The 27,997-nt window shown below is 42.0% G+C and overlaps 1 protein-coding gene across 3 annotated transcripts in view; it reads right to left on the bottom strand.

The window, feature by feature from the left end:
* Window positions 1-7,311: 7,311 nt before the first annotated feature.
* AGBL3 (ATP/GTP binding protein like 3) overlaps window positions 7,312-27,997 on the bottom strand; it is a 30,766-nt gene continuing 10,080 nt past the window's right edge. Inside the window, exons 7-23 of one of the 3 annotated variants that reach the window (XM_033162748.1) lie at window positions 26,762-27,544; window positions 24,640-24,805; window positions 23,765-23,891; window positions 22,646-22,746; window positions 22,422-22,501; window positions 22,202-22,250; window positions 20,378-20,476; window positions 19,054-19,122; window positions 18,275-18,388; window positions 16,761-16,886; window positions 15,038-15,131; window positions 13,449-13,520; window positions 12,697-12,873; window positions 12,036-12,066; window positions 10,865-11,076; window positions 10,399-10,654; window positions 7,312-7,831 (exon numbers count right to left, since the gene is read on the bottom strand). In XM_033162748.1, the coding sequence (XP_033018639.1) occupies window positions 7,582-7,831; window positions 10,399-10,654; window positions 10,865-11,076; window positions 12,036-12,066; window positions 12,697-12,873; window positions 13,449-13,520; window positions 15,038-15,131; window positions 16,761-16,886; window positions 18,275-18,388; window positions 19,054-19,122; window positions 20,378-20,476; window positions 22,202-22,250; window positions 22,422-22,501; window positions 22,646-22,746; window positions 23,765-23,891; window positions 24,640-24,805; window positions 26,762-27,544 (2,806 nt within the window). In that variant the 3' untranslated portion in view covers window positions 7,312-7,581. Of the gene's footprint in view, window positions 7,832-10,398; window positions 10,655-10,864; window positions 11,077-12,035; window positions 12,067-12,696; window positions 12,874-13,448; window positions 13,521-15,037; window positions 15,132-16,760; window positions 16,887-18,274; window positions 18,389-19,053; window positions 19,123-20,377; window positions 20,477-22,201; window positions 22,251-22,421; window positions 22,502-22,645; window positions 22,747-23,764; window positions 23,892-24,639; window positions 24,806-26,753; window positions 27,545-27,997 lie in introns of those variants that run through there. The other 2 variants (XM_033162746.1, XM_033162747.1) reach the window with 2 other exon arrangements.

Below are 27,997 nucleotides of genomic sequence, written 5' to 3'. Positions count from 1 at the left end.
AAACCTTTGCTAGATGAAGAGTTTTCTTCTTCTTTGGTGATCACTCGTAGCTGAGTAAGATTGTCTTCCATGAACACAATCTTAACAGTGAGTCTGAAACTGACAATGAAGGCCAAATCTGAATCCACACGTCCTTCCACAATGGGGACATAGGTTTCTGGGAGGGAGTTGATCAGTTTGCCAAAGGTGCCTTCCTCTTAGCATGCTTTTTCCAGAGTGCTGGGGAAGGGAAGGTTGAAGCTTCCTCCCCATATGTGTCACATGGCCAAAATATAGCTGCTCCTGAAAACCTTAGTAATGCAGGAACAGCAGGCTTTACCCCCAGGGCAGCAGGAAAGGCAGTGTGGCCCAAACAGAACAGCCAAGGGCCACATGCAACCCAAAAGTTGCCCTTGCCCTGTTGTGCTGCGATCTTCATAGGAGGACCACATGTTGCTTGAGAATTGCTGCTTGCCTTCTTCTCTGATCTTCATAGGAGGACCACATGTTGCTTGAGAATTGCTGCTTGCCTTCTTCTCTGATCTGGTTTGGAAATACTAGAAGCAAGCGCCCTCCATCCACTGTTCCTTTGACCTGGCTACTCCTTTCAGACAACCTTTTCACTCTCCCTTCAAACATGTACTTGCAATTTTGCTTATACAAACCTTTGTGTGCTTACCTGGGAGTAAGGTCCACTAAACAGGGACCCTACTTTTGAGTAACCATGCTCTATAAATCTCAAACACAGCAAACAATTTTATATGCATTTCATCTTGTTAAAATAGTAAAATAAATTTGGATTTGGTAAGAAAGTTGGTGTTGCATACATTTCCATTTCCCCCTATGGTTTCCCCCCTTCAGGGATTAAACATTTCTGGAAATTTAATACATCTGTGTGCAATGAGGCTTATCTTAAGTTTAAGTGTGCATCAGGATAACAGCTTGTCACTGTACATGAGACAGTTCCACAGCATTCAAAAACTCTGTTTAAAAATACATAGCAGTGTTCAATTCCCTAAGATACCTTGACATCAGAAAGGACAACAGATAGAGAAGATGGAGGGGAGCAGATGCAAAATAGGACTTTTATCTACATTGGCACTAGCGGAGTAATTATTTCAAAAGTTACAAAAAAAGAACATGATTTAAACACTAATATCAAACACCTCACGTTAACAAACACAGAAACAATACCTAACAATAAAATACAAAACATCCCAATGGCAAGAACAATACCATCACCCCTCCAGGCAGGAGGCAGGTGAAAGAAAGTGTTGAAATTCTGAGTATCTGAACTGTTTTCTATATAGGACAACAGCAATCACTCCTTCAGGGAGCACAAACAGGCTTAAAAGAAGATGGAAACAGTAATTTCCAACGCCTGAACTGTACTGCACTGTAGACTCCGTTTTTGTCCAATTGGCTAGATGCTTTCCCATCTAAATGTCAATCATTGCTACCACTTAGCTTATTGGCTAAAAACAGGAAAGAAGGGAACCAAACACACCAGACTTTGCCCCATAGGTATCTCCAGCACTACAAAGGCTATAAACCATTTCAAAGCATTGAAATCTTGGCGTTCTGCTATTAGGGTTGAGAGGACTGACCCCCTTCCCCGCACTTGCGGACGCCAGTGGGCTGGACGAGACCACAGTCCCTAGGGAGATTGCGTGCATTTTTCCCAAAGACGGAGAGAGGGAGGAGAAATAAACAGGAATAACAAGGAGATCGCGGCCAGAGGGCTTTGAAGACGAGAGTCGCCGGGAGGAGCAAATCATCACCTAAATTAACTAGATTGCTACTCACTTCGCAAGCCTTCAAATTCACCGAGGCACTTCGAGAGAGGCTGAATGTTAAGCAAAAGCGAAAGCAAAATAAGAAGACACGGGCTGGGTTGCACCAAGGGGTGGTGCGAGGGAAAAGCTTAGAAGGGAAAGTTCGCTCGGCGGGAGCCAGGCGAAAATTAAGAGAGATAAGCAGGAAGGAGAACAATAGTGCGCCAGGGGCGGGGAAGAAGGAAGTTTTGTCGAGAAGACAAAAACAACAAGCGAACGGGAGGCGGGGCGGGAGCCAGGAGGTTTAAGAATATATAGGGGGAAATGGGGAGAGGCAGAAGCAGGAGACCAGCAGCAACGGGAGTGGGCCTAAAAGACACAGGCAGAGCATAGGCACACAAACGCCCCTTTTAAAATAACTTCCAGGATCTGTTCGGGAAGAGAACAAAGGAAAAACGAGACTCGGGGAAAGGAGGTTCAAGCCTGCCTGAGGGGTTTTTTTTGGGGGGGGGGGGGTGAGCCAAGGCCAGGTGCAGAAAGAGGTTTTCTAAACCGACCTCCGGGAGGCGCTGCTCTGACCCACCTCTCTCCCGCGACCACAAGAACGAGGCGCCCAGTCACCGAGCGGCCAAACTGCTCCCCCAAACTCTGCCTTCAACCCTCTTTTCCACCTCAGGGGGAGCAATTCGTGGCGGATATGGCCGGACACCCTTTGCCCCGATCCTAAGTGTATGGCAATGGATGCGCCATGCTGCTTCCCACCCTCGGGAACCCTCGTCGCTCTTCAGGCCTTCCAGACGTGCCATGGAAGAGTTGGGTTTAACCCCAAGCGTGTTTCAGAAGTAGCGTTTTCACGCGCTGCCAGAAAATATCCGGACATGCTGGAAGCCAGCCCCCTCCCCCCCGAAAACTGAATTTGCTGTCTTTTTATTATTTCCAATGCTTGGAAAAACCTGCCCACCCGCGTTGGAGAAAAGCGAGACCATCACTAAGCGAAAATCGACAGCAACTGCACTCGTTGCTTCTCTTCCCCCAGAGTTGCGGGGAAACCTGCGCAAAGCGACAGGGAGAGTTATTTAGCACCGAAAAGCCTCTCGAGTTGCCCAAAGTCGGAACTACGAGCAAACTGGCTGTCGTGAAATAATGGGAGTGAATCTCCGCGTCCCTAACCCCAAATTATTCCTTAAAAAGTTCTCGTTGCTTTATTAAAAAGAAAAGCGCAAGGAAGCGGGGAGCAAATAGGAAGAATATTTACTTGCTTGCGGAGCTCGGCGGTGGCGAGAAGCGCTGCCCTCCTGCGCAAAAGTTGATCTAAGCTTGTTTACTTGCTCGTTTGAGAACAGAGCCATCCGTCACGTGCCGCACTCTCAGCAGATTTCTCTTTCGTTTTCGGTCTGATTGGCCTTCTCGCGTATGGCAACTGGCAAGGATTTACTGTCGCCCTCCAAGCTGCGTGTTCTATTTTTTGTGTGAAAGTTCACTTAACGTTTTACCTAGTTCTTGCTTCTCTACCTCCCAGCTGATCTCATCAGGCGTGACCAATGAGCTTCATTTTAAGTTGATCAGGGATGCAAAACAAAATTTCCCGCGGGGAGGGGGCAAGGCTTCTTTTTTTTTTAACGCAGCTGCACAACAGGCGGCGATAAGGGGTGGTTCCCCCCCCCCAAGGAAATGGGAGGGTGTGGTTATCATGCGGTTTCTTTAAATGCAACAGGAGCCGTTCCAGAAAAGAAAACGAAAACCTTTTTGTAGAGATACACCGTACATGGGCGTAACCAGGATTTTGTTGGGAGGGAAGACTTTTGTTAGGGGGCAGAACCTCATATGCACCGTGATAGCAAAGGGATGCACGCTTCGTTAGAGTACAGTAGTAGTGAATCCAAGTGCATGCGCAGAAATAGCATGCAAGTGCAAAAATCTGACGTCGTCCCAGGGCTTTTATCGCTGGGCTACTTGTTATAGGCATATAGGGCATTTGAAACTGCAGGCATAAAGTTACTTAGCAGCTGAGTATTGCTCAACCATAATATAGTCTGGTGATGTGGGTTGTTGCTAGGGTCATAATTTGGCCACTATCACATGGAAACATTATGCTGGTGCTCTCAAATTTATCCCAGTAATTCCAGACTCTTTGGGTGGTAACTAATTTATAATCAATACGGATTTATATGTTCTTAAAAAACCCCACAAATACTCATCATATTGCACCTTCTTGTTGTTTCATGTTGCACACTCCTGGGTGTGGGATCTCAGTGCAATTCCTCATAATGGTATCAGAGTTGGCTCTTTTGAATTCATTGGTTTCATGAATGCAAATTTCAAAAAGTTTATTGTACCAATCTAAAAAGAACAATCCACAGGTGTACCCAGGTTTATTTGCTGAGATCTGCAGCAAGACAGGACTGCAGCAAGGTGCTAAAATGTAGGGAGTGGGGGCATATCCTGTAAGCAGGACCGGTGCTAGGGTTTCTTGCACCCTAGGCGAGACCACCTTCTGGCGCCCCCTGCCAAAGCCAGCTTTAGTGGGAGGTGGGGGTGGTGGAGAGGCAAGCAGCAGTTTCTCTGCTGTAGCGAAGAAGCTGCTGCTCACCCGCCCCGCCCCCCACCAAAGCCTGCTTTAGCGGGAGCCGGGGGGGTGGTGTAGGGGGCAAGCAGCACCTCTCCGCTACAGTGGAGAAGCTGCTGCTAGCCCATCCTGCCCCCCCCCCCGCCCAAGCCTGGCCAGCGCCCCCTCCATTTTGGTGCCCTAGGTGATTGCCTAGTTTGCCTTAATGGACGCGATGGCCCTGCCTGTGCTAACAAGGGGACATTTAGTCTGCTTTTCCTTCCTAACCACCCTAACTTTGTTGATGGAAAGTGGGGGTCAGGGCCAGCCCAACCATGAGGCCAGTTGAGGCAACAGCCTCAGGCAGCAAGATCCACAGGGCAGCAGATCCCCATGTAGATTTTTATTCCCCACTTTTTCCTGATGTACATCTTCACTCACCCCTTCTTCCCTGGTGGGGAAGGGAGCACCATTTGTGGTTTGCCAGAGGTGCCAAAATACCAAATTGGGCTGACCCTGGTGGGCGTAACCAACATGGTGCTCGCTAGTTGTTGCTAGATGACAACTGCCATAATTCTTCATACCCAATATACAAATATGTTTAGTTCAATAACATGTTGGCTGTCTCAGATTTAAAGTTAAGCTTAAGTCCAGGGAACCACTGTCCTAATACTTCAGCCCTTCTCTGTGACAGTCCTTCAGGTATTTGAAGTGTGCTATCAAGTTAAATCTTTTGAAATTATTTTGTTACCCACTTTGAGAAAAATGATATTTGCTAATCTTTTTTCAGTGAGTATACTTGATTCCCCCATACCTACTTTTTTCAGACCCAGCAAGCTTATAAAATTTATAGTTTTCCTAATTATTTTCTGTAAAAAGTAAGAGTTACCAAGTTTTAAAGCAGAATCAAATAAGAGTTTTGTACTACCTTAAGCACCCTAGTCTAGTGATGGTGGCAAAAAATATAATGGAATTAAATGCAACTGCCATTGCAGCACCAGCCTGTCCAATGTGCACAGGTAAACGGTTTTTCAAAGCTTCTGTGCCTTTTGTTAGAATTGTGCAGCTTTAGCCTGTTAGTCTGGGGACTGTGATGAATTCTGTTAAGATGGTTGGATGGCATCTGTGCACCCCCTTCTCGCAACTCCTGCAGCCAAGCTGGTGCCAAACTGCTTTCCTTTGGACCACATCAGCAATGCTGAGGGGACTCTTGTCATCTAGGTAGCCGAGGACCTCCATACACATCCTGGGGAGGTCCCGTCATTGCTGAAAAGAGGTTTGACTTCCAGAGCCGTCTCATCCATAGAAGCCGGTGGCGCGGTGCGCCAGGGCGCTGGGCGCCCCAGGGGCGCCCCCGCGAGCCCGCCGGCATACCGGGCTCCTCCTCCCCAACCCGCCCCCGCCCCCACGGGCAGGCGGGCACTCGCGCGCCGGCGGGCGGGCTGTAAGCCGCCCGCCCTCGCCTCCCAGAGCCCCAGCTGGAGCGGCGCGGGGCTTTGCGCGACCTTCCAGCACTCCAGCTGGGGCTCTGGGAGGCGAGGGCGGCCGGCTCGCGCTCCCGCCCAATGCAGCGCGAGCTGCCCAGCAGCGCCGCGCCATCCAGCTGCGCGCGGAGCGCGAGCCGGCCGCCCTCGCCTCCCATCCCGGAAGCGCTGGAAGGGCGCGCAGAGCCCCGCGCCGCTCCAGCGCCACGCCCCTCACCCCCCGCTCGCCCACCCCCCTCCCAAGGGGCGGCAAGCGCGGGAGGGAGGCGGCGGAGAGGCGGCATGGCGGGGGCGCCGGAGGGATAGCCGCGCCAGGGCGGCAGATCCCCTTAAGACGGCTCTGTTGACTTCACCCCCAGGGGCTCACTCTATTGTCTCTCAAGACAGATGGATACCAACAAGTGGGAGATCTTCCTTCAGTTTTGTAAAGTCTAAATGTGGCCTGTGGATTCAGATTGGAACCATGGCATTGGGGGAAGGTAGTTTTCATCCTTTACCCATGTCATTTTCCCAATTCATACCACAGCTAGGGGTGGGATTCAGTATAAGTCTTGCATTATCCACCCCTCCCCATTTTTAACAGCAGCAAAATAGAACTATAAAACAGAAAATGAGAGGGAAATAATTAGTTTTATCTCCACTTTCCCTCTGGAACAGAAATGCTCACATTACCGCTTACTTATTCAGTGCTCTCCCACTAATTTTTGAAGCTGCATTCACAATTTAAGCCACAACACAAATCAATCCTGTAGTTTCTTAAAAAATACTGTCAAGAAACTGCTGTTTGATGTGTTGTTCCCCTCAAACCAGCTTCAATCAGATTAGAAAACGTGGTGCGGAGTAAACAGTAATGTGAACCTACCCTAGCCGCCATAATGCAGGTGCAGATGAACACACAGACACAGATGGCTTAATGAACAGGAGTTCCAAGGGGGGGGTGGTGGTGCAGGGGAGGAACCAAAAAGGTCCTGCGTGTCAGGTGACAACATCTCCCTGCTCTGATATGAACAACTTCGTGTGAATGCAGCTTACTGCATTTCAAGCAACTAATGGGAACGTACCCTACATATCAAAGTTAAAGGTACCCATCAGGAACCAATAAAATGGCTGAACCTACAAGAAGGAAACTTAATTAACATTTCTGGAACCTTTGCTAAAAGGGACTTACTTGTGAGTAGACACTATAGGCAGATCTTGGCCATTAGGACGAGCATTGATAATACAGTGCTTGACTGGAACGTCCAATTTAATATCATTTTGACTAACTGTAGAAAAGCAATTCCTTCCTGTGGATCATTTGTTATTTCTATTTTTAGATTTAAGACAAGATTGGATGATGATCCCCACTATGATTTTTTAATTTGTCTAATAGATTTTAATACTGAGAAACACTACCCCAATCCCTCCTTTTTCAGTTAACCGTTTTGTTAAAACAGCATCAGTTTTAAATCAAGTGAATTTCAAAAGTAAAATGACTACAGACTTGCTTCCCTGTAAAATTTGCCAGCAATAAACATAAATAAACTAGTTCATATTTTGGTTTCATTTTTATCTGTCACAGAATCCCCATGGGTGATGTTCCAGCATATTTTTGTATCCTGTGTTCCAAGCCTGCGCATGGCAGAAGTGCTCTACAATGAATATACTTTTTTTTTTTTTTTGCATTTTCCCAGCACCACATCCAAGGAACTGAAGCAATAATTTCTGAAGATATCATTGCAGGTTGTCCATCTGGATAGAGCCTTTGCAGTGGCACGCATTGGCTTGTTAGCTGCCTCAAAAGAAATGGCATCTGTTTCTAAGCGTGAAAGGAAATTCTCTCAGTTGTTGCTGAAAGGTCTTGCATCGAAGGCCTGTGATTTAGGCACTCACTTTTGCGTCTCTTTGAAAAAAACTTGCTCTCACTTTGGCACAGTAACTTTTTCACTGGCATTTTTGGTCCAGTGTGCAGTAGAGATGTAGAAGTGGATGCTTCATCATCTTCACAGCGTTTCAGTAAAAGTGTCTTGTGGGTCCCTTTTGTATTCATTAGTGTAGCCAGGCGAGGTCTGCACAGATAAACAAAGGAAATTGGTCTCAGTCTCCCACTCAGAAGGACAAATCCACTAAATTGTCATCCCAACCAGGCAGCCTCCATTTATTGTTTACATTTTACTTCTTAAACCAGCTTCTCAAAGAACTATTTATGTTAGAAGGCACCTGGTTTCCAAGAACCAGTAAATCAGAATGTAAATCCTCAGGATGTTGCTGCTAAGATCTGCAGTTACTTGTTGCCTGGACTACTGTAATCTCGAGAGAAAAGGTGACGTGCTTTCAACACTCATATAAAGTCACATATAAAGACTAATATGAACCTTCATCTTTCTGGCATGGTCTCCTGTTATTCCTACCTTGGTTCAGTCAATCCAGAATGTGGGGTCCTACTGGGCTAACATAATCTTTATAAAAATCTAATCTAAATGTAAGGGACGCAGGTGTTGCTGTGGTCTAACCACGGAGCCTAGGGCTTGCCGATCAGAAGGTCAGCAGTTTGAATCCCCGCGACAGGATGAGCTCCCGTTGCTTGGTCCCTGCTCCTGCCCACCTAGCAGTTCAAAAGCACATCAAAGTGCAAGTAGATAAATAGGTACCGCTCTGGTAGGAAGGTAAACGGCGTTTCCGTGCACCAGAAGCGGCTTAGTCATGCTGGCCACATGACCCGGAAGCTGTACGCCGGCTCCCTCAGCCAGTAAAACAAGATGAGCGCCGCAACCCCAGAGTCATCCGTGACTGGACCTAATGGTCAGGGGTCCCTTTACCTTTACCTAATCTAAATGTACCACTACCAAAGTGTTTCTTGAACCACCACTGCCTTGCCTTTTCTGTGCCTTCATGTAAGGTAACCCACCTCTGCCTGTATTTAAATACAGTACTCATTTATAAAAACCCAGAGTTGCCAAAAGGTGGCGTAAAGGGGGAACACCTGTACTAGGCCCAATTTCTGGAATTTTGGAATACATTGTCAGCAATATGCTGAGGACACACAGCTCTGCTACTCCTTTACATCTGCAGGTGTGGCAGTGGGTGTGCTGGACCAATGTCTTGCCTTGGTTATGGACTGGATGGATGGGAACTGACCTCTTGATGGGGTTACATTACCCTAAGGAGCTGGTATGTTGTTTGGGGAAACCTCTGGATTTATTGCCACCACTTGAAGCTCAGGTGGCCTCTGTGGTGCAGAGCGCCTTCTATCAGCTGGTGGCCCAGCTATGCCCATATCTGGAAAGGAATAACCTAACTTCTGTTGTCTAAGCACTGGTAACCTCTTGGAGTGAGATTACTGCAATGTATGATACGTGGGGGTGCCTTTGATGATGATGATTCAGAAACTTCAGCTAGTGCAGAATTCAGCAGCCAGGTTGCTCACTGGGGCAAGAAGGTCTGAGCACATAACACCAATCCTGGCCTAACTGCACTGGCTATGAATTGGTTTATGGTCCCAATTTAAATTTCTGGTTTTGACCTTTAATGCCTTATGTAACTTAGGACTCCCAATACCTCAAGGAATGTCTATTCCTGCGTGAACTGATCCAGATACTGTGGTCACCATCTGAGGTCCTTCTTTGTGTACCCCTCCATGGGAGATCAGGAGACGGGCAATACAGTACAAGAACAGGCCTTTTCAATGGTGGCTCCCCATTTGTAAAATGCTCTCCCCAAGGAGGCTCGTCTGGCACTATCATTACATACCTTCAGATGCCAGGTAGAAGCATTCCTTTTTAACCAGGCATTTGGCTCTTAACTATCTATTGCTTTTTAGAGTGGGAGGGATATTTTAATGTATTCTTTCTCTTTGGTTTTAATGTATATATGTGGGTTGTTGTCTTTGGGTTGTTGTTTTTTGTCATTTTGTAAGTCACTGAGTTGCCATGGCAAAGAAATGTGACTAATATATTAAATAATTAAATACTACCACTCAGTTTGTTTGAAGAAAACCTGTGTGGTTTTTTAAAAAATAAAAGAAACAAATTATGATCTAGGTTTGCACAATACTGCAATCCATACTATGGTTTGTTTGTGCCAGGAACAGTACCCTCAAGGGTGGGACAAGCCACATTTGCAGGGAGGCATAGAAGGCACATTCATGATTAAGCCATGGTTTAAAACAAACTATGTCTAAGTGTGATGTATGAACCAGCCCAATGACCATCTGTATCAAGGGGCTTCTTAAGCATTGGAACAGAAAATTCAAACTCTCATTTGCATAGACTTGATTTCATAGAATAGTCATGTATGCTATTGGGAGACTGAAATAACTCCACCCAGAGTGTATGGGGTCCCACTGAGTGGCAACATGAATTCTAGGGGCATATTGGCATGGAAGAGTTTAAACTCTCTTGGTACATTGGTTTCTCCCAGTGTGAAGATACCTGCGAATGACGAAGAGTAGCAATTGTGGAAGCAGCATGGGCAGTGCAGGCTACACTGTTTCAGGTGCAATACTGGCATCAGATTCTTCCTTTGCGTAGCATGCTGTCTTCAGGGAGCACAAGCTACAATACAGTTTAATGCTAAAGCATCTTGTCAGAACAGACGCACCGAATGTTGTATCGAACAGGCAGTCTTGTTCACTTACCGGGGCCGACCTAAGGACAACTTAGGTTGCTGTTCATTCCTCTGGTATTTTTCAGTGACTTGTCTATACTTTCCTTCTGACACCAAAGGTAAGGAGAGTTGTAGAAAATCTTGTGTATGAGAGGACTCACTGAGTCTAAAACTTCCTTCATGGTTTCCTCCATTGTTTCTGTCAAGTTTAACATTGTTTGCTGGTGATTTCTCCTTTATTTTCCTTTCTTTGTCATCTAAATTGTGTTTCAGGTTGTCAAGAAGATCTGGGATCAAAAACAAACAAAAAAATTCCTGTAAATTATTACTTGTTCCAGAGACCAATTTGAATTACAACTCTCAGGAGATATAGAAATAAATGCAGCAGAGGAGAACAGAGGACCATTATGGGAATTTTGATGACATGCTGCACCATCCATACTAGTGTACTTGAGTCTTTTGCTAATAATTTCAATGATGAAGGGGGGGAAAGAAACCTTTCGCTTGTAAAGATGTCTTCTCTCTGCAACTAGTGGCTCTTCCAGTTCCACACTTCTCTAATCGCCAAGTTGTAGCTTTGTTGTGTAAAGAATTAAAATGTGTTTCTTGATCCAGGGCCATGTTTTGTACTTCTTTTTGTCCTAACTCCAATGTGACACAACCCCTTTCTGTGTTATTTTCTCCAGTTGCCTGAGACAGAACCAGAGAGCTGAAACAGAGTAAGGCCACAGAATAAGATAAAATAAATACATCAAATGAAGTAGCGATTGCAGTATAAAATCCAAGATGATATATAAATGCTTGTTTAATAAATAATTGCTATACAATTTAGCATTCACAAATAAAAATAAAATACAGTGTCTTAGTTTAACCTTTAGTTTGTCATTTTAAGACATAGCGCACTGGTGACATGACTCAGGGCACAGTCCGTCCTAAGTTAAGCATCTCAAAATGCCACTGAGTTCAACAGAAGAGTTCAGTACTCTTCTAATTAGGGATAGACAGATTAACCTAAACCTGTTATTCTGGTACTCAGTCATCTTAAATCCATTCCACCCTGTTTTGTGCAGATTTTTTTTTGAAAGAATGCACAAAAAGTTAGCATTTAAATTGACTATTTTATTATTAAGCTGTCTGTCAGAATGCTTTTTATTATGCTTTTATCATTGATGTTCTGTAATGTGTGTTAAATGTAGTACATCACCCTGGGATATTTTGATAAAGGGTGCTACAGTGGTACCTCGGTTTTCGAACGTAATCCGTTCCAGAATATGGTTCGAGTTCTGAAACGTTTGAAAACTCAACAGCCGACAGCTAGGCTTCAGGATCTTGCACTTCCAAGGTGTGTTCAAAAACTGAAGCATTTACTTCCAGGTTTACGGCGTTCAAAAACTGAAATGTTTGTCACCGGAGATGTTAGAAAACTGAGGTACCACTGTATATAATTTTTCTTCTTCTTCTTCTTCATCATCATCATCATCATCCAATAAAAGCATTAAGCACATCAATAAGAGCTGGTTGGCCCATCTGAATAATACAGTTGTGTTTAGAAATCTAAAAACAAGAAGGATGTTACGCTCTTTCCAAACCCAAATCATAAAGATATAAAGAATGTGACTGAGAAATCCACATGGAAGATTGCTGATAACAAATAAGAAGTTTTCCTACCTAGGATGACTCTCCACATGTATGAGAGAGGCTGTAAGTAGAAAAGAAAAATAATATGCTACTGAAAATGTTTCAGGAAATCCTTCCTTTATATGAAATAACCTTTCCCCCTCTGTAAAGTTTCCTTATGCCCAGCAAATCATTCATACCAGATCCCAGTGGCACAGGGCCAACAGGGTAGTGTGAGGCACCAAATGTGCAGCACTTCCCCCCAAAATGTGCCATGGGCTTTCATAGAAAGAACTGTAGTGCTACTACATGCAGAAAAAGGTAAAGTACCCCTGGATGGTTAAGTCCAGTCAAAGGCTACTATGGGGTTGCGGCGCTCATCTCGCTTTCAGGCTGAGGGAGCTGACGTTTGTCCACAGACAGCTTTCTGGGTGAAGTGGCCAGCATGACTAAACTGCTTCTGGCACAACAGAACACTGTGACAGAGGCCAGAGCACACGGAAACGCCGTTTACCTTCCTGCCACAGCAGTACCAATTTATCTACTTGCACTGGTGTGCTCCTGCCAACTGCTAGGTTGGCAGCAGCTGGGACAGAGCAACGGGAGCTCACCCAGTTTAGGATTTGAACCGCCAACCTTTTGATCGGCAAGCCCAAGAGGCACAGTGGTTTAGACCACAGTATATCCCCAAGTATTCAGTTAGTTGACTTACTTCTTCGCGGAATCTTTGCTTCTTTTCTCGTATTTTCCACCCTAGGAAGTTTGCAACCTGAGAGTGCACCTTGGTGTCTTCTTGGTGTGTTGCACATCTGGTCAAGAACGGCAGGAGGCAGAAAAAGTCTCTGTGAGATGATTTGCTTCAAAGGTTGGGTTAGGTCCCAGCCAATATCTGTAGGAAACAAAGGCCAGAACCAGACATAGAGTATTATGTTAAAGGGCTGGACAAAATATAAAATTTATGAGTTTATTCTTGCTTGCATGAATTTATGCTTCTGGTGTACATCTCCATTAGTTCATTCTCTTTGCTCTAAAACTGTACAGTGGTACCTGTGGTTACGTACAGTACTTAATTCGTTCCGGAGGTCCATTCTTAACCTGAAACTGTTCTTAACCTGAAGCACCACTTTAGCTAATGGGACCTCCCGCTGCTGCTGCGCCACCAGAGCACAATTTCTGTTCTTATCCTGAAGCAAATTTCTTAAGCTGAAGTGTTATTTCTGGGTTAGTGGAGTATGTAACCTGAAGCGTATGTAACCCGAGGTACCACTGTATTCCAATGCACTCTACCCTGAAAGCAAGCCCTATTGAACTTAGTGGAAACTGTAAGTGAACATGCTGTTCAGGCTGTAAAATCTCTATTTTACACAATAAACATGGCTTTCATTGTATTGCCTATAGTTGCACATACAGTATAACCTGTATCTAGACACAAGATTATATGAATTAAAGATATGAGTAACTTACTTAATCCTTGTTCAGGAAAGTAATGACTGACGTACTGAACTGTGTATTTATTTCGTTCATCTGGCATAGACTCTGAAAGATGGCCACAACTGTCATGAATTGATCATGAAATGAATCTCAGAAGGAATACACATTTAACTTTTATAGAAAAGGGAGAAAGAGTTTTGTGACAACTTAAAAGGCTAACAAAATATTACCAAAAGAGCTTTTGTGGACTAGAGTCAACTTTATTGGATACATGTCTTTAGATGTCCTTAGATGGCATGCATGCCTATTTATGGGCAAAGTACAAAAACAAGGCATTCTAATGAATGTCTAGGAAATCTATTCTCTGGGGAATGGTGGGAGGCAAAGAACCAAACAGCCAAATGAAAATGTTGTTACATATTCAGTACTGTATCAGCACTGTATACAAGTCCTGGGAATTGCATAGGTTACCAAGAAAGGATTAGGAAATATGGAAACACATGAAAAATATTAGTTGCTTTCCCAGAGCATTTTATGTTGTTATAAATAATTATACAGTCTGGTAATATTCAGTAAAATTTCACAACCAAGAAACATTTAAGAAAAACATTGTTTCATGAAATCATATGAGCCTAAGTCTTTGTCCTGCTACCATATTGAATGAAACTGTGAATGGTGAGGTACTGCATGATCTGGAAATATCCTGTGCTACAGACAACCTCCTCCAATGATTGTCTGAGAAAGACCAATATCCTTCTGTTTTCTTGTTGGCTGATCAGTCTACTATCAAATGCATCAAGTAGACTGAGAAGGTGATATGCACATATAAACAGGTATCAGATAACAGGATAAACCAAGCTGTAAAGCTTAGGGCGTGGCAACCTAGAGTTTCTGAGATCACTGTACTGATTCAGAGCATCCAGTATCTCCCATACACCTATCTGCAGTACATGCTTATTTCCCAGCAGACCATTTGGAAGGCTGGAGGAATTAAAGGGAAGGAGGGGAGGTGAAGGAACAGCACAATCCAAGGATGTGCAAATCTTCTGCAACACGGTACCTTCCCCTACCCCCAAATGCTTTCTGTGTTTCCAATTTCATGCTAACACATAGAATTGGAAGTTTAGAAAGTATCCAGTTAGAAGTATTCTAAATATTTAGGGAATATAAAGCATGCTCCAATTTCTAGAAAACTTTATCAAATGGGAGAAAATGCTTTTCATATAGTGTGAGAAGAGCTTCCCATAAAAGATATGAGAAATGCAATGTTAGTTGCTATTAAATCCCAGTTCTTCTGCTGTAATCATCCTTTGTAATCGTTCTGTACATTGGACTGAATAGGGAACAAAAAGCAGAGGCCGCTATCTGCATGCCTTCATTCTATTGTCCAGTGTAGATGCAATGTTCTAGAAGCATGCCATGGCCTCACAGATACTCAGTGCATGAATTCCTCTTTCCCTTTCATGGATTGCTTTAACAGCATGACATCTGCACTGATTATGATTATGGCTAAAATAAATAAATTATTTTCTAACAACTTTGTAAATACCTATACGGTATTAATTTTTCAAACGAAAAAGTTCACATGTTCATAGAACTGCTTTGCCCATGTTATCTCTTACCTGTTTGGGAATCAAATGACATTTCATGAAGTTTACCTTCTACAATTGAGTTAGTTTCTCTGAAGAGTTCATGAAACCCTGCTAAGGCCTTTGACTGCAAGAATAAAAGGAGGCAAATACATTGTTATTATTAAACTTCCCACCTGAAGTCTGAAATTAGTTTGTTGTAAAGAAGCACTGAACTGTAGAGTTATATCCAATGCAGCGCTAATTAACATGTTCTGTCAGCATAAGCTTGCACTGTGGCACTTCTGTCTCTCTCCTTCCCCTGTGCTGAGGTTTTCCCCAATCCTCTGGAGCAGAATTAAGGATGATGAAGAGCACATATGATGGGGTGGGCGGGCAAGTTTTGTTGTGCAAGCATATCCTTGCACCAAATGAATTAGCCTTTATACCCCAAAAGTTTAGGATCTGTGTGCTTGCGAGATTTTTGTGTATGCAATGTCTAAAGTAGTTCTTCAGCCTTTAAGGCTTATTTTATCATCCTATGGATGCAATTACTTATTTTTTTTAAAAATGTACCCTGCCATTTTGCTTAAAGAAAACTTACCTCTTCTTTAGAAACTATCACTCCAGCTAAAAAAAAAACCTGTGTAATATTTGATTGCTAACCATTTTCTTGGCAAACTGTTAGCTATAGACGAGTTTCAAAGCACAGGAGGAAATGTTCAAAATGCACGCCACATAAACATCATAGCAGTGAAGTATGGGATAGTACCATTCTAGTGTAACCTCTGCTTAGTGTCCCTGATGTACTTTGGCTTTGGTCTAGGAAGTAAACAGCAGCACAGCACAGGAAAGGGAGGGAAGCAGAAACACCTGAGACTATGTCCTAACCTGAAATGTGTGCCTTCCTGCCTCTGTCCAAAGGCCACAGATACCTGCTAGCTGTCCTGCTTGTGTTGTGACATGCTGACAACCCATGCAGTATTGCAATTGCAATATCAAAAAGGAAAGCAGCACCCTTTTAAGAAACAGAAGGGGGAGAGGAAAGAGTTCAGAGTATTTGTATAATCCACCTTTAAGGTGTCTACACTGTGAAACTGGCAGGAATGTGGTCAACTCTGGCTTACTGAATGGTTGGAGCTTACAGAAAAGACATTCCCCATATAGCCAACATTCCCTGACACAGCCAATATTTCTAGGCAATATCCACATAGTATGTGTGGTCAGATAATGATGTGAAAACCCTATTGAATGCATTTGTTTTTATTTTTAGCCAGCCACCATTAACAAGTTAAAATGGTAACATTGTACCAATCTTACCGAATAATATCATAGTCCAGGAGCAAAATTTACTCATGCATCTGTTTTGACTAAACCAGGGTTGCTAACCTTTGGCCTCCAGATATTGCTGGACTACAACTCCCATCATCCCTCACTACTGGCCACACTGACTAGAATGAATGAAGGTGGAGTCCAACAACATACGGAGAACCACAGGTTAGCCATCACTTGCCTAAAGTAGAGGTTTCCTAATAAAATACCTCCAGCCCTTTCTAGATCACTGCTCTATAGATACGAGGAGTTGGCTTGCACCATCAGGCTAATGATCCATCAAGGCTCCTAATATTAAGCACACAACTGGGAACAGCTCTTGGAAATAAGGTTGAGAGAGCAAGCAAGCAAGCATTAGAAGGACTCTGCATGACAACTTGCTAGCCGCAATTTGCAACTACAGAGTCAGTAATGGGTCATTCCATGCAACACCATTTCTGCTTACCTCAAAATGTCTCCTCCGTCTTCCTTTCAGACTGGAGTGGAAGGAGGTGTTGGTGCCAACCCAACCTCTGTATGGCAGCTTCCCATTTTCCTCCTTAGCACATTCCCAAAAGTGCTCAGAGCATTCCTAGAAAGGCAGAAACCTTTTGTCTGGGGACACTCCTGCAGTGATGCAGGCAAGCTTATAACAAAAACCTGTGTTATTTGTTCTAGTCACATAATAGTCTCATCAGTCATCTGGATGCATGAGATATTAATGTTGGCTGATATATATGTTGTGCTGTGTGTGTGGATTGCAGGAATCAGGTACTCTGCATAGGTTCTCTCACCCCCGGAAACAGGGGTCACAGGAAACGACCTTCCAAGTCTCTCAGCAGTAAATTAACAGCTTTGTTCACTTGTTCTTAAACATTTGCTGTTTTATGGAGCTTCTGACCCTGTAGCAAGTTCTAGATTTGGATTGTTGTGGAATATTTTTGTTCAATGAAAAGATGTTCAAAGCTTATTAAACTAATCCATAGAGAGCTTACCGTTAATAGGTACATATAGTGGATTGACAGAGCAAGTTCTCTTAGTTTCTTTTCCTTCATGATCCCTGATACAGTATTTTCTGGTTTTATCTGAATCACTCACCATTTTGCTTTTGGTTTCTTTCAGATGGTCCGAGTAACCAATTTGAAATGAATTACTAGTGGATTCCAATCTGAGATTTATGAGTATTGTCTTTATTTTTTCCTGTATGTAATGTATACCATGGCTCTTAATTTTGAGCCACTATCCCCTGGAATGAGCAGATTCTTCCAAATTAGAATACTCTGAATTAGTAGGCATAATCGCATAAGAATTGCTTGTTTAAAGGCACATCATCCTTTCTCTTTCTGCATATGGGAAGCTAAGGGCCACAGAACATGTTATGATAATCACAAATGAAGAAAAGCAAACTCAAACTGCCTGTTGCGCTGAAACTAAAGGCTCTTCAGGGAACTGAGATATAATTACACCCCTTTCTTTTAAACTGGACCATACTTTAAAATACATTTCTGTAAAACAGAGTACCTGCTTGCTAAAAGTTAAATAAAAAAATACTCAATGTATTTCATTGATTGTTCAGAATAAAGCTACAAAGCTTTTTTATCACTTTTACTGAAAGTCTTAAAACAAAGGCAAATGACCTTTGGTGTTAACAACTTCTAGGAGATAAAAGAAACAGCAGGTGACCTTACAGTCTGCTGTCCAATCACTGTTGTGCAAAGTAAAAGGAACTATGATTCTTTTAACTAAAGTGGGTTCCACAATGCTGTTCTAGTTCAGTAATTAAAAAATAAAATAAAAAATTGCAAAGCACACATATTATTTTAAGCAGTATGTTACATTGTCAGATATCCCTTTAACAACAGGACACAGCATCCTTTTTCTAATGTCAAAGTCAAAGTCTGCTTTTGGTTGTCATTAACATAAAGCAATATGCATTTTCTGATTATCTGGAAAATTAATCTATTAATGGGCCAGCCAAACCTTTTTAGCATTGTGTGTTCTGGGCAAAAGTTCTACAGTCTGCTTGGTAATGTCATATTTTTCCTTTTGCATGTTTTGCAGCTCCATTGGTTTCAGTTTCTGAAAAACCTGGGTCTGTGGAGAAAGAGAAACCTGTACTACTTACCAGTCACTTCACTTACATGGGAAGAACTAAAATAATACCATGGGCATAGCCAATGGGGGGGATTATTGAAAAGCATTGAAAGTACTCAATTAACTGAGAAAAAAAGCTGAACAACTTTGGCAGATCCCCTAAAAAAAGTTAAAAATAAAGCTCAACAACTTGGGCATGCTTCATGTATGACATACACAGGTTTATTCTTAATGTTAACAGCAACTGGTCCTTATTCAACTCTAGTGTACAGCAGCTAGTGGACCCAGATGGGTGTGTACATGCATTGAACAGTTCAATGGGCCCAGCTCAGAAACATGAAAGAGATGTGCAACATCACAGTTATTAGGAGTAACTGTAACAGTACTGCAAAAAGCCTTTAAAAAAAGAAAAAAAGTAGTTTATACTTATCCCAAAGTATAAACTTTCATTTGTCTGAATACCTGAGGAAAAGAGCAATTATAAACAGCTACTAAAAATATCAAACATTTCAAATATATTCATATGTGTATACCTGAGAATTCATATAAGCAGGAGATTTGACTAACTAATGTTTGCTGTCAGTTAACTATTGTGCTATTTTCTATATAATCTTATTCTGATCACAAAGGAAAACAGATCTTTCACAATACATAGAAATCCTTACACTTTTTATAATTTGTTCATGGCTCTTGGAAATTCTGTGGGAAGATTCTTCTGATTTTTTGGTTTCACTCTAAACAGGAAGAAAGGGATTACTGTATTTATAAGAGAAACCATTATACTTAAAAGGATGCAAAAGTAAACAAAATATTCTCATAATATTTCAGGAATTTTCAAGATGCACTTTCCTTCTGTTTCCACAAAAGAAAGTACTTGACACCTTTTCTGAACTGCACCAGTCTGCTCAAATAAGTCCTGGAGCTTCCTAGTTCAGTCTATAACTTTATTGTGATGGATCTAAGAAGTGAAGAATGAGGTCTGTTCCTGGTCTTATGATGAATAGAATCCTGAAGGTCAAGTAACAATTCTTAGGTGACAAAATCCTGGTTTATCTTCATGACATTGGTGCATTTGCCAGGCCAACAATATATTCTTAAACAATAAATTGCACAGTGCTTATTCTACTGATTTCCTGTCAGTGTTATACATTATATAGAAATGCTTAGGGTTGCTATATGTCTGGATTTTCCGAGATAGGTCCTACTTTTCAGGCTTAAAATGTCTGTCTGGGAGGATTTTTAAAATTAAGCAAAATGTCTGAGGTTTTTTGTGTTTAGATGGACATGGCATTCCTGGCCTTTTCCAATGGGGTTGGTTGGGGAGGAAAGAGGACTTGGCCAGCCAGGCCTCCTCCCTCACACACCCCGGGCATCGATAGGCAGCGCAGAGGCGGGAACTGGGTTTGTGGGGAGAGGGAGGGAGAGAGAGAGGGAGAGAGAGGAGCAGCAGTGAAGGAGGTGTATGAGGTGCCAGGTGCTGCCAACAGCCTCTCAGGAGATGGGGCGCGACAGGAAGAAGGCGCACATGCTCCCTCACTTGTCTGTGTGAGGGGGCGCTTGGTGCTTCTCCTCAGCATGGCTGCCGGACTTGCCACGTGCCTCCACTGCCCGGCCTCCCTCCCTCTCTCCCTGCCAGCTCTCCTCCTCTGACAGCTGCCTGGACGAGACCCAGGAGGAGGGTGTTGGGTGTATGGGTTGAGGAGAAGAGTTTGAGGAACCTCTGACTGCTTTGCTTGGGTTGTGATGCATAATAACAATAGCCTGTGTCCCCTTGTGGGTGCGCAGGGGGAGTGTTGGGGGTCACAAAGCATTAAGGGCCACTGGCTGTGCAGGGCGGGGGAAGTAACAAAAAAATAAAGGGGGCGCTTGTGTGTGTGTGTCCTCTTTTTTTTGCTCTTCAAAATATGGCAACCCTACTAATCTCATTAATATCTAGTGCTAATAATAATAATAATAATAATAATAATAATAATAATAATAATGCTTTACAAGTGATTCATGGGGATGTTTAGAAAATCTTCTTCCTGATGATACCAGAAAGGCACTCCTTTCTTTCTTGGTTTTCAGATACTTCTTTCTTGGTTTTGCCTAACAAGCAAAACAAACAAGCAAACAAACAAACAAACAAATTAAAATGTATATCTGGGTTCAATAGGATTACAGTTATCTACAATATATTTTAAAATTTATTCTTAGATCTTAGTAACTCAAAAGGATTTAAGGGAACTAGATGTTGCAAGAAACACTGGGTTGCTCCCAAAAATGGCAGACATGCCCCCATTTCACATTCCAAATGCTCAATAAAATCTAACACAATTCATCCTGATTTCCTTAAAATATAATGTGCATCTCCTCGCCCTCCTCCACATCAATGCACCCCAATGACTGGACTGGGGTGGAAACACAGTGTAACAATGTCAGCCAAGAGATGGGATAAACTATATCAGATGTTATCAATAGAGACGAAGGCTATTATTTTGAGGTTTCTATTTTTGTCAGTAGCACCAAAGTAATATTTCTTGAAATGCTTAAGTTTCCCCCTAAATGAAACGACTTTTTAGCATGACATCTTTCCCTCTTTGAGCATATGTTCTCCAAGTTTGATTTCTGATTTATCACTCACAGTTTGTGTGTATGTCTTGTCCACCCCCCCCCTATTCTGTACCTTTCAAATGTCCCCAACTAACAAGAAGTGCATGCTATAAGTCCTGGGAGAGGGAGGTAAGGCCTGTGCCCAGCCAGTTGCTTCTTGCCTCATCCCACCTCCCTCAGTGATGATTGGTGCTGGGCCTCTCAGAAGACAGAACTGATCTTGCTCTGCAGGGAGACAAGTAAAGCAAAACTAGGTGCCACCACTTGCTATTCACAATAACAATATTGTGGTCTGCTGTGTCTGGTTGAGGAAGGCTCCCTAAAGCAGAGGTTCTGGCAGGAAAGGATGGCAAGTGTGGCGGAAAGATTCAAGGACAATCCAATAAATAGTTAAACATTTCAGTGTAGTGTAGTACAGTACAGTATCAAAATATTTTTTTATCTGCAGAATATGGATAGCCATCTTTTCAAAATGAGCATGAGTGCATCAAGTGATACTGAAAACAATCCTAGTGATCCACATTTGTCAGCAATATGTGGATATCTATCTGAGTCTCAGTTTCACATGGGCTGGAGATGAAAACGTCCCTCAGCCTATGTGTTTGATCTGTGGCGAGAAGCTTTCCAATTCCAACATGGCCCCAAACAAGATGACAAAATGTCTGCTGTCAAAACACGGAAATCTGACAAACAAGAAGGTTCAATATTTTGAAAGGCTTTTGGAACAGCGGAAATACCAGCGGACATATTTCAAAAAATGAGTAAAAGTCTCAGGATGCAAATTATATCTTATCAAGTGACAGAATGGATTGCTCAACAGACAAAACCACATACAACAGCAGGAAAATAAATTAAGCCTGCCCGCGCCTTGATTGTGAAAATTCCTTTGTCTGAAGATACAATTTACAGAAGAATAGTTGATATGTCAGTTAATATTGAGAAGCGTGTTTCCGATAGTATGAAGAATTCTAAATCTGCCATTCAAGTTGGTATTATAAAGTAGTTGTGTTCTACATTATAAATTAAGCACTGCTAGTTGTTTCTTTTTGTTTTCCAGTATATTTCTTATGAATAAAAAAATCAGTGTATCTATATTATTTTGACACATTGCAACTAAACATCAGTATACTGTTCTGTATATCATTATATTACATTTCAAGGAAATTAATTTCAGGTAAAATCTTACTAAAGCTGAATTTTTGATGATAATGTATATCACACCTGGGCTTCTCGTTTAATGGTAACCTCATTGGAGTCCGAACTGTCAGAACTGTAAAAGAAAAATAATTATGCTTATTTTCATTTACAAGAGTATGGATTTCTAGAATTCATCTGCACAACAAATCAATTATCTGCTCAGCAAACACATCTGGAAAGCATGTAACTGATTTCCTCAATAACAAGCTAGAAATAAAACAATTGTTAGAAGAGGTCCTTTTACCTGGAATCTCTGTCATTGACAGAGGCAGATAGAACACCCTGTTTCAGCATTTCCTCCAATTCATTCAGGCACTCGTTATACTAAGGAAGAACACACACTAAGTTAACAATAAAATTTAGTGCCTCACTACTTCAAAGTAATAATAAATACTTTGACTGTATTCCTGTAAGTACATAATTGCTGCAGATATTACTGCTGCAAGAAATAATGTTTATTTGCATTACCTTACTCTTCTTTTTATTACAGAAGTCCAATAGTGACTCACAGAAATGGTGTCCTATGGATTCTAAATCCTTGGTACTAAAGTGGGTACCATGTCTACTACCTGGGAAAAAAGGGGGGGAAACCAGTCACCAGTGAAGAAATAACTGTCCTATTCAATACCAGCAATTATTTTAATTCCACTGATGGAATTCCACATTTTAATTTGGACTGCTACCAACCCAATAACACTTTTTTGTTAGCAAAACATTTTATATTCATTTGAAATCTTTTACTTTCAAAAGTTCATCAAATGGCTTTTCACATTCCATATTCCCAAACTCCTTCCTATAGCTCCTTTTGAGAACCTCCATTCCTTTGCCTTTACAATTATACCCTTTGCTTTCTAATTATAACCCTCAGCTACCTTTTTTTAAAATAACCCAATCCACAGATAAACCAAACAAGTGCACTTCTGCCTTAACTTCACTGCAGATTAGTCTGCCTCAAATTCACAGTTTTCCTCATTATTTTCTGCCATCTCCAAAAGTGTTTATCTGCCATCTAAGGTTGACAGTAGGAAGCAAATTAACACCAATAATTTTCACACAAAACTAAATAAAAGATTGCTATTTCTTGTTAAATAGTCCGATTCCTTCACAACGACACATCTACTATATAAGGTAGATACATTATTTGATATCAGTTCAACAACCACAGCTTCAAAGTTGTGAAAATGTGAGAATTCTGTGTTAAGAGATTCCTAGCTACCCAACTTCAAAGAACTACAATACCCAAAGATGGAATCACTGTTAAACTAGTCTGCTGTGTAAATACAGTTTAACTGACTTTCAGGTAAGCATAAACTCAGTTTTAAACTCATTAGCCAAAACCCCACCCTTCTGTAGTCATTTACTCCCTATAATTGTTACATTTGGTACCCACAACCACTATTTCTTGGGCCAAAAGCAAATTTAATATACACCTATAACATTAACATTTCAACATGTCTTCCTATGTGGTATTTATCTGTCAAACACAATAAGCTCACATTATCTCTTAAAGAATCTGCAGCTACAAGACATGAGACTTCTTTGAATGCTTTAAATATAGATTCTAGAGAAAAACTGTATTTGCCTTACCCAGTTTAGAACCACAGAAAGTAACTTCTAAGGTATAGCTGTTGCTGATGCCCATCTTCCACATCACTATTCGACCTGTCCCTTCTCTAGCTTTTTGTATCTTGAAATTGCAATCTTGGAACGAGAACTTAAGAGAGAAGTGGAATTACTACTGCGCTTTTGCAATGAGGCCAAAACTATACAGATGTGCCCAGAAATGGCTTCCCCATGCCATAGTCTTCCTCAGCACATACCGTATATACTTGAGTATAAGCTGACCCGAATATAAACTGAGGCACCTAATTTAACCACAAAAACTGGGAAAACCTATTGACTTGAGTATAAGCCTGCCCAGGGTGCTGCCGAGAGGCAGAGGCTGGTGGCGGCAGCGGTGGAGGAAGAACAAGCAGCCCAAAAGGGCTGCTTTGGGGCTGCTCATTCCTCCTCCTCCGCCGATAACAGCCTCTGCCGGGAACCCTCACTCGAGTATAAGCCATGGGGGGCTTTTTCAACATTCAAAAATGTGCTGAAAAAGTCAGCTTATACACGAGTATATACGGTAGGTTAATTTACTGGTGATGTCATGTTGTCAAGTCATTCACGTCCTCTTGCCCACTGTGCATTATAGGCTGTTACAGATGTGGGGTAGAGGGCAGGGGCAGAAGGAAATGCATGATATAATAACTTCATGTCATGGTGCATGCTCCTAAAGGGACTCACTAAGGAAGCTCCTAGTATGTTAACAACTATGACAATATAATCCCATATTTTTAAAGCACCAACTTCTTACAATGTTTAGATCATTGAAACAACTTTAAAAACTGTCAAGTGATTTAGCAAATTTTTAATGTACTGAGAGATGATTTCTTACATATTAAAGTTAAATGTCAGCTTACTTTATCGGGACAACGTTTGCTCATAATGAAAGGAAAAACGCGCTGATTTAAGCCTGCCCCTTCTTCTTGATGATCTCGTTTTTCACAGCCATACATGAAGACATTCTCTTTCCTGCTATGACCATGAAGGTCACAATATAGGAGAACATTGCGCTCTCCCATCATTCTGTAACAAGGTAGAAAGTTAAATAAGAGCAGCTTTGGTTTCTGCAAATCAGACACTCTTGATTTTTTTGGGTTGTGATAGCAATTGTAGGAAATCTCTTAAAGGTATTAAAGATGATCATTGCTTGAGGGATTTTTTTTTCTACTGGAACAACCTGCACTAGAGTATTGGTTAGCTGCATTAGTGTCAGTGGAGCTTTTCCCTTGAGTCCAATAAGAGCTGAGTTGCACCTATTAGGCCATCACTGCCTTTCCTATGACAGATACTAGATGCACAATATTAAAATGCTTTTTCCATTGCAGCCGACATGTGACAAATGTTTAAAAAACAGAACTATCACATAAGTTGCTGTCATTATGTGAAAAACCCTGTTAACAGAAGATTAAAGAGCTTTGTTAAGGAAAATAGCCCCCTTTATTGGTATAGGGGAATTCCCTTCCTTCTCCAGAGGTTGGTCTTTCCATTCTATGTTCCTTAGAATGGAACACTAGTCACTGTGAATATTCCCTGCCAGTGGCTTTGCAGGAGTCTTCCATGGAAACAATGTGTTAAACCCATCACCAGGAAGAGAGGAAGGGAGGAAGGAAGGAAGGGGCATATGAATAAGTTAGAATTATACAGCCAATTCCTCAGCCCCTCTCAAGTTCCACACACACACACACACACACAGGCAGGAAAGAAAAACACCTCTGAAAAAGGCATGGTTTAAACTGGAAGGACCAAACCCCCAAAGACTAAGATGATTTATTTTTATTTCATTTTATATTTAATAAAATGTTTGTAATAAAACCTCAAAGCAGGTTACATTAAATAAAAATTATCAGTAAAAGACAGTTAAAAACAGGTAATTTAAAACATTCAAAAACCACTGATGACTAGTGCCATCTGTACCAAGCCAGGGTGAAGGAGGCCTCCTGCATACCCACCAGAACCCACACTCACAATAACTAACAAGTTTCATTTCCTGGTCAGTGTGTAGGAGGCCTTCATGAAAATGTGACCTCCCAAAGCTAACTTCCAGATCTGAGCCCCAAACAGATGGTCCAAATTAAGACCCAGGCAAACCTGCTGTTAAACCCTCAACTCAAAAACCACTTTGACTGCAGTTTGGTTTTTTTCCAGGGAAGTAGAGTGAAAAGAAATGTAAGAAAAAGAAAATCAGACTTCCTGATGGGCTCTCATGTTCTGGACTGATGCCAGATCCCATCCAGCAAGAGAGGTCAGGTCAGGATCACTGACAGCTCTATGTACACATTAAATATTTGAAACACACAGGGCTCGTTTCCCCCATCACCTCAGAGCACTTCTATACATATAAGAGCATAAGAATAGCCTGCTAGATCAGGCCAATGGCCCATCTAGTCCAGCATCTTGTTTTCACAGTGGCCAAACCAGAGGCCCGTGGGAAACCAGTGAGCAGAAGTGGCTTTTCCTGATGAAGCCATGAAGGACAGACAGCCAAACCAGAGAAAAGGAGCAACTAAATTAGTCTTTTCTTTTTTAAAACACACAGTGGGAAACAGGTGAAAACAAAAAAGGAACTGGCTAAAGATCAGCAAATAGAGAAAAAGCTAATAATTACAAGATAAAATGTATTGGATAGAATTCCAGCAGAAGCTGAAGGAATACTCTATCCTAGGGTATGCAGGAAAAGGAAGTGGGGATGAGCTTGAGAAGCTGCCGCTGGTTTTATAATTCTAACTTTATCACATGTCCCTGCCTGTCCTCAGCAGCAGGGAGTGCTAACGCATGATTTTCCTGGAGGCCTTCCACATGCCAATCAGGGAAAGTATTAAAACAACATTTAGATGTACCTAAAATTTCAACAAAATTTCAACAAAAAATAAGTTCAATGCAACAAGATGAATACACATTACATATTAATTAATATTGGTCTAATAATGAACAAAGAGTTGTGATACTGGACACAGAAGAGAGATGGTGTTACCTTTTTACCTTTTGATCATGCTGCGGGTACACCAGATGGGAGGGAAGGATTCCTTGAGATCTGATTTATAGTTGCGGTTTAAGTCCCTGCCTGCTAAAGAGCAGCGGTAATTGCCTACAATCACGCCATCTGGATTCAGCATTGGTACCACCTTAAAAACAAAAGTGTCCCGAAGCAACTGGGCATTATGCGAATCCCCTAGAATGTAATCCAGAAAGCCCTTCATCACCCAGGAACTATTTGTTTCGCCTGGGTGCACCCTGGCAGTCAAAATCACCGCTGCCTTGCGTTTTTCCTCCTGAAAATCTTGCAAGGGGTTAGTGATGGTGAGAACATAGACTATGTTCCTAGCCAGGGAATGGCACAAGATGCGGATCTTGCAGAACTTGGACCGCCTTGGGTCTCTAGCAATGGTTGCTAGGTAGTCTTGCAGGTTACTGTAAGTGTAAGGATAGCAGTGGGCAAAATAGCAGGTGTCCCTATCATGCGGGAACTGGAACGTCCATGTCAGGGAAAAATACTGGCGCCCACCTTGGCCGAGATTGTTTTTATAATACTTGATTTCATCTCCTGTCCTTTGCCACCCCACCTTGTGGATCTTTGCTTCTGCTTCTGAATACAGCAACGGACGCATACCACGATTATACAAACTTGTTGGCTTGGTGAAGTTGACAATGGTGAAACGGTAGGGCATTCCTGCTTGGGTGTTGGTGACCTGGAAGTAGTACCACTGGGTGTGCTTTTTTGTGTAGAGATCAGTGCGTAGTGTCAGCTGGTATTCAAAATCACTACTGGCATGGGAAAAGAAGAAAAGTATTTTAGTATAATATATACTGTTGGGCATTCAGGCACAGTTATGAAACATGATATATGCTGCTCCTTTAACGCTCTTATTTCAAATGTATCTTTTTAAACCCAAATTTATTTCACAAACAATTGCCTATAATAAACTTGTAGGGAACTTGTTCACGCACATATTTGTATTTTAAAAATAGTCCACATGATCTTTATGGTGAGCTTAGATCAAATTCTCAGATGTCTTGAATGAGCAGTTAAGTTATATTCTCTTATGTCTTTCAATATATATTGTATTTTACAATTATGTTCATTAGCTGTTTTATCTTACTGCTTTATTTTGATTCACATATGATTACATACCAATCCACATATAATTACATTTGGAGTGTTTTTGTGGTCCTGACTGTCTATATTTTGTATAAGTGCTGAGTGTTCAGAAATTAGTC

This window comes from Lacerta agilis, chromosome 10 (assembly GCF_009819535.1).
Source record: "Lacerta agilis isolate rLacAgi1 chromosome 10, rLacAgi1.pri, whole genome shotgun sequence".
NCBI lineage: Eukaryota > Metazoa > Chordata > Lepidosauria > Squamata > Lacertidae > Lacerta > Lacerta agilis.
The sequence above is the reverse complement of the archived record's forward strand: the minus strand, read 5'-3'. Positions and strand labels throughout refer to the sequence as shown.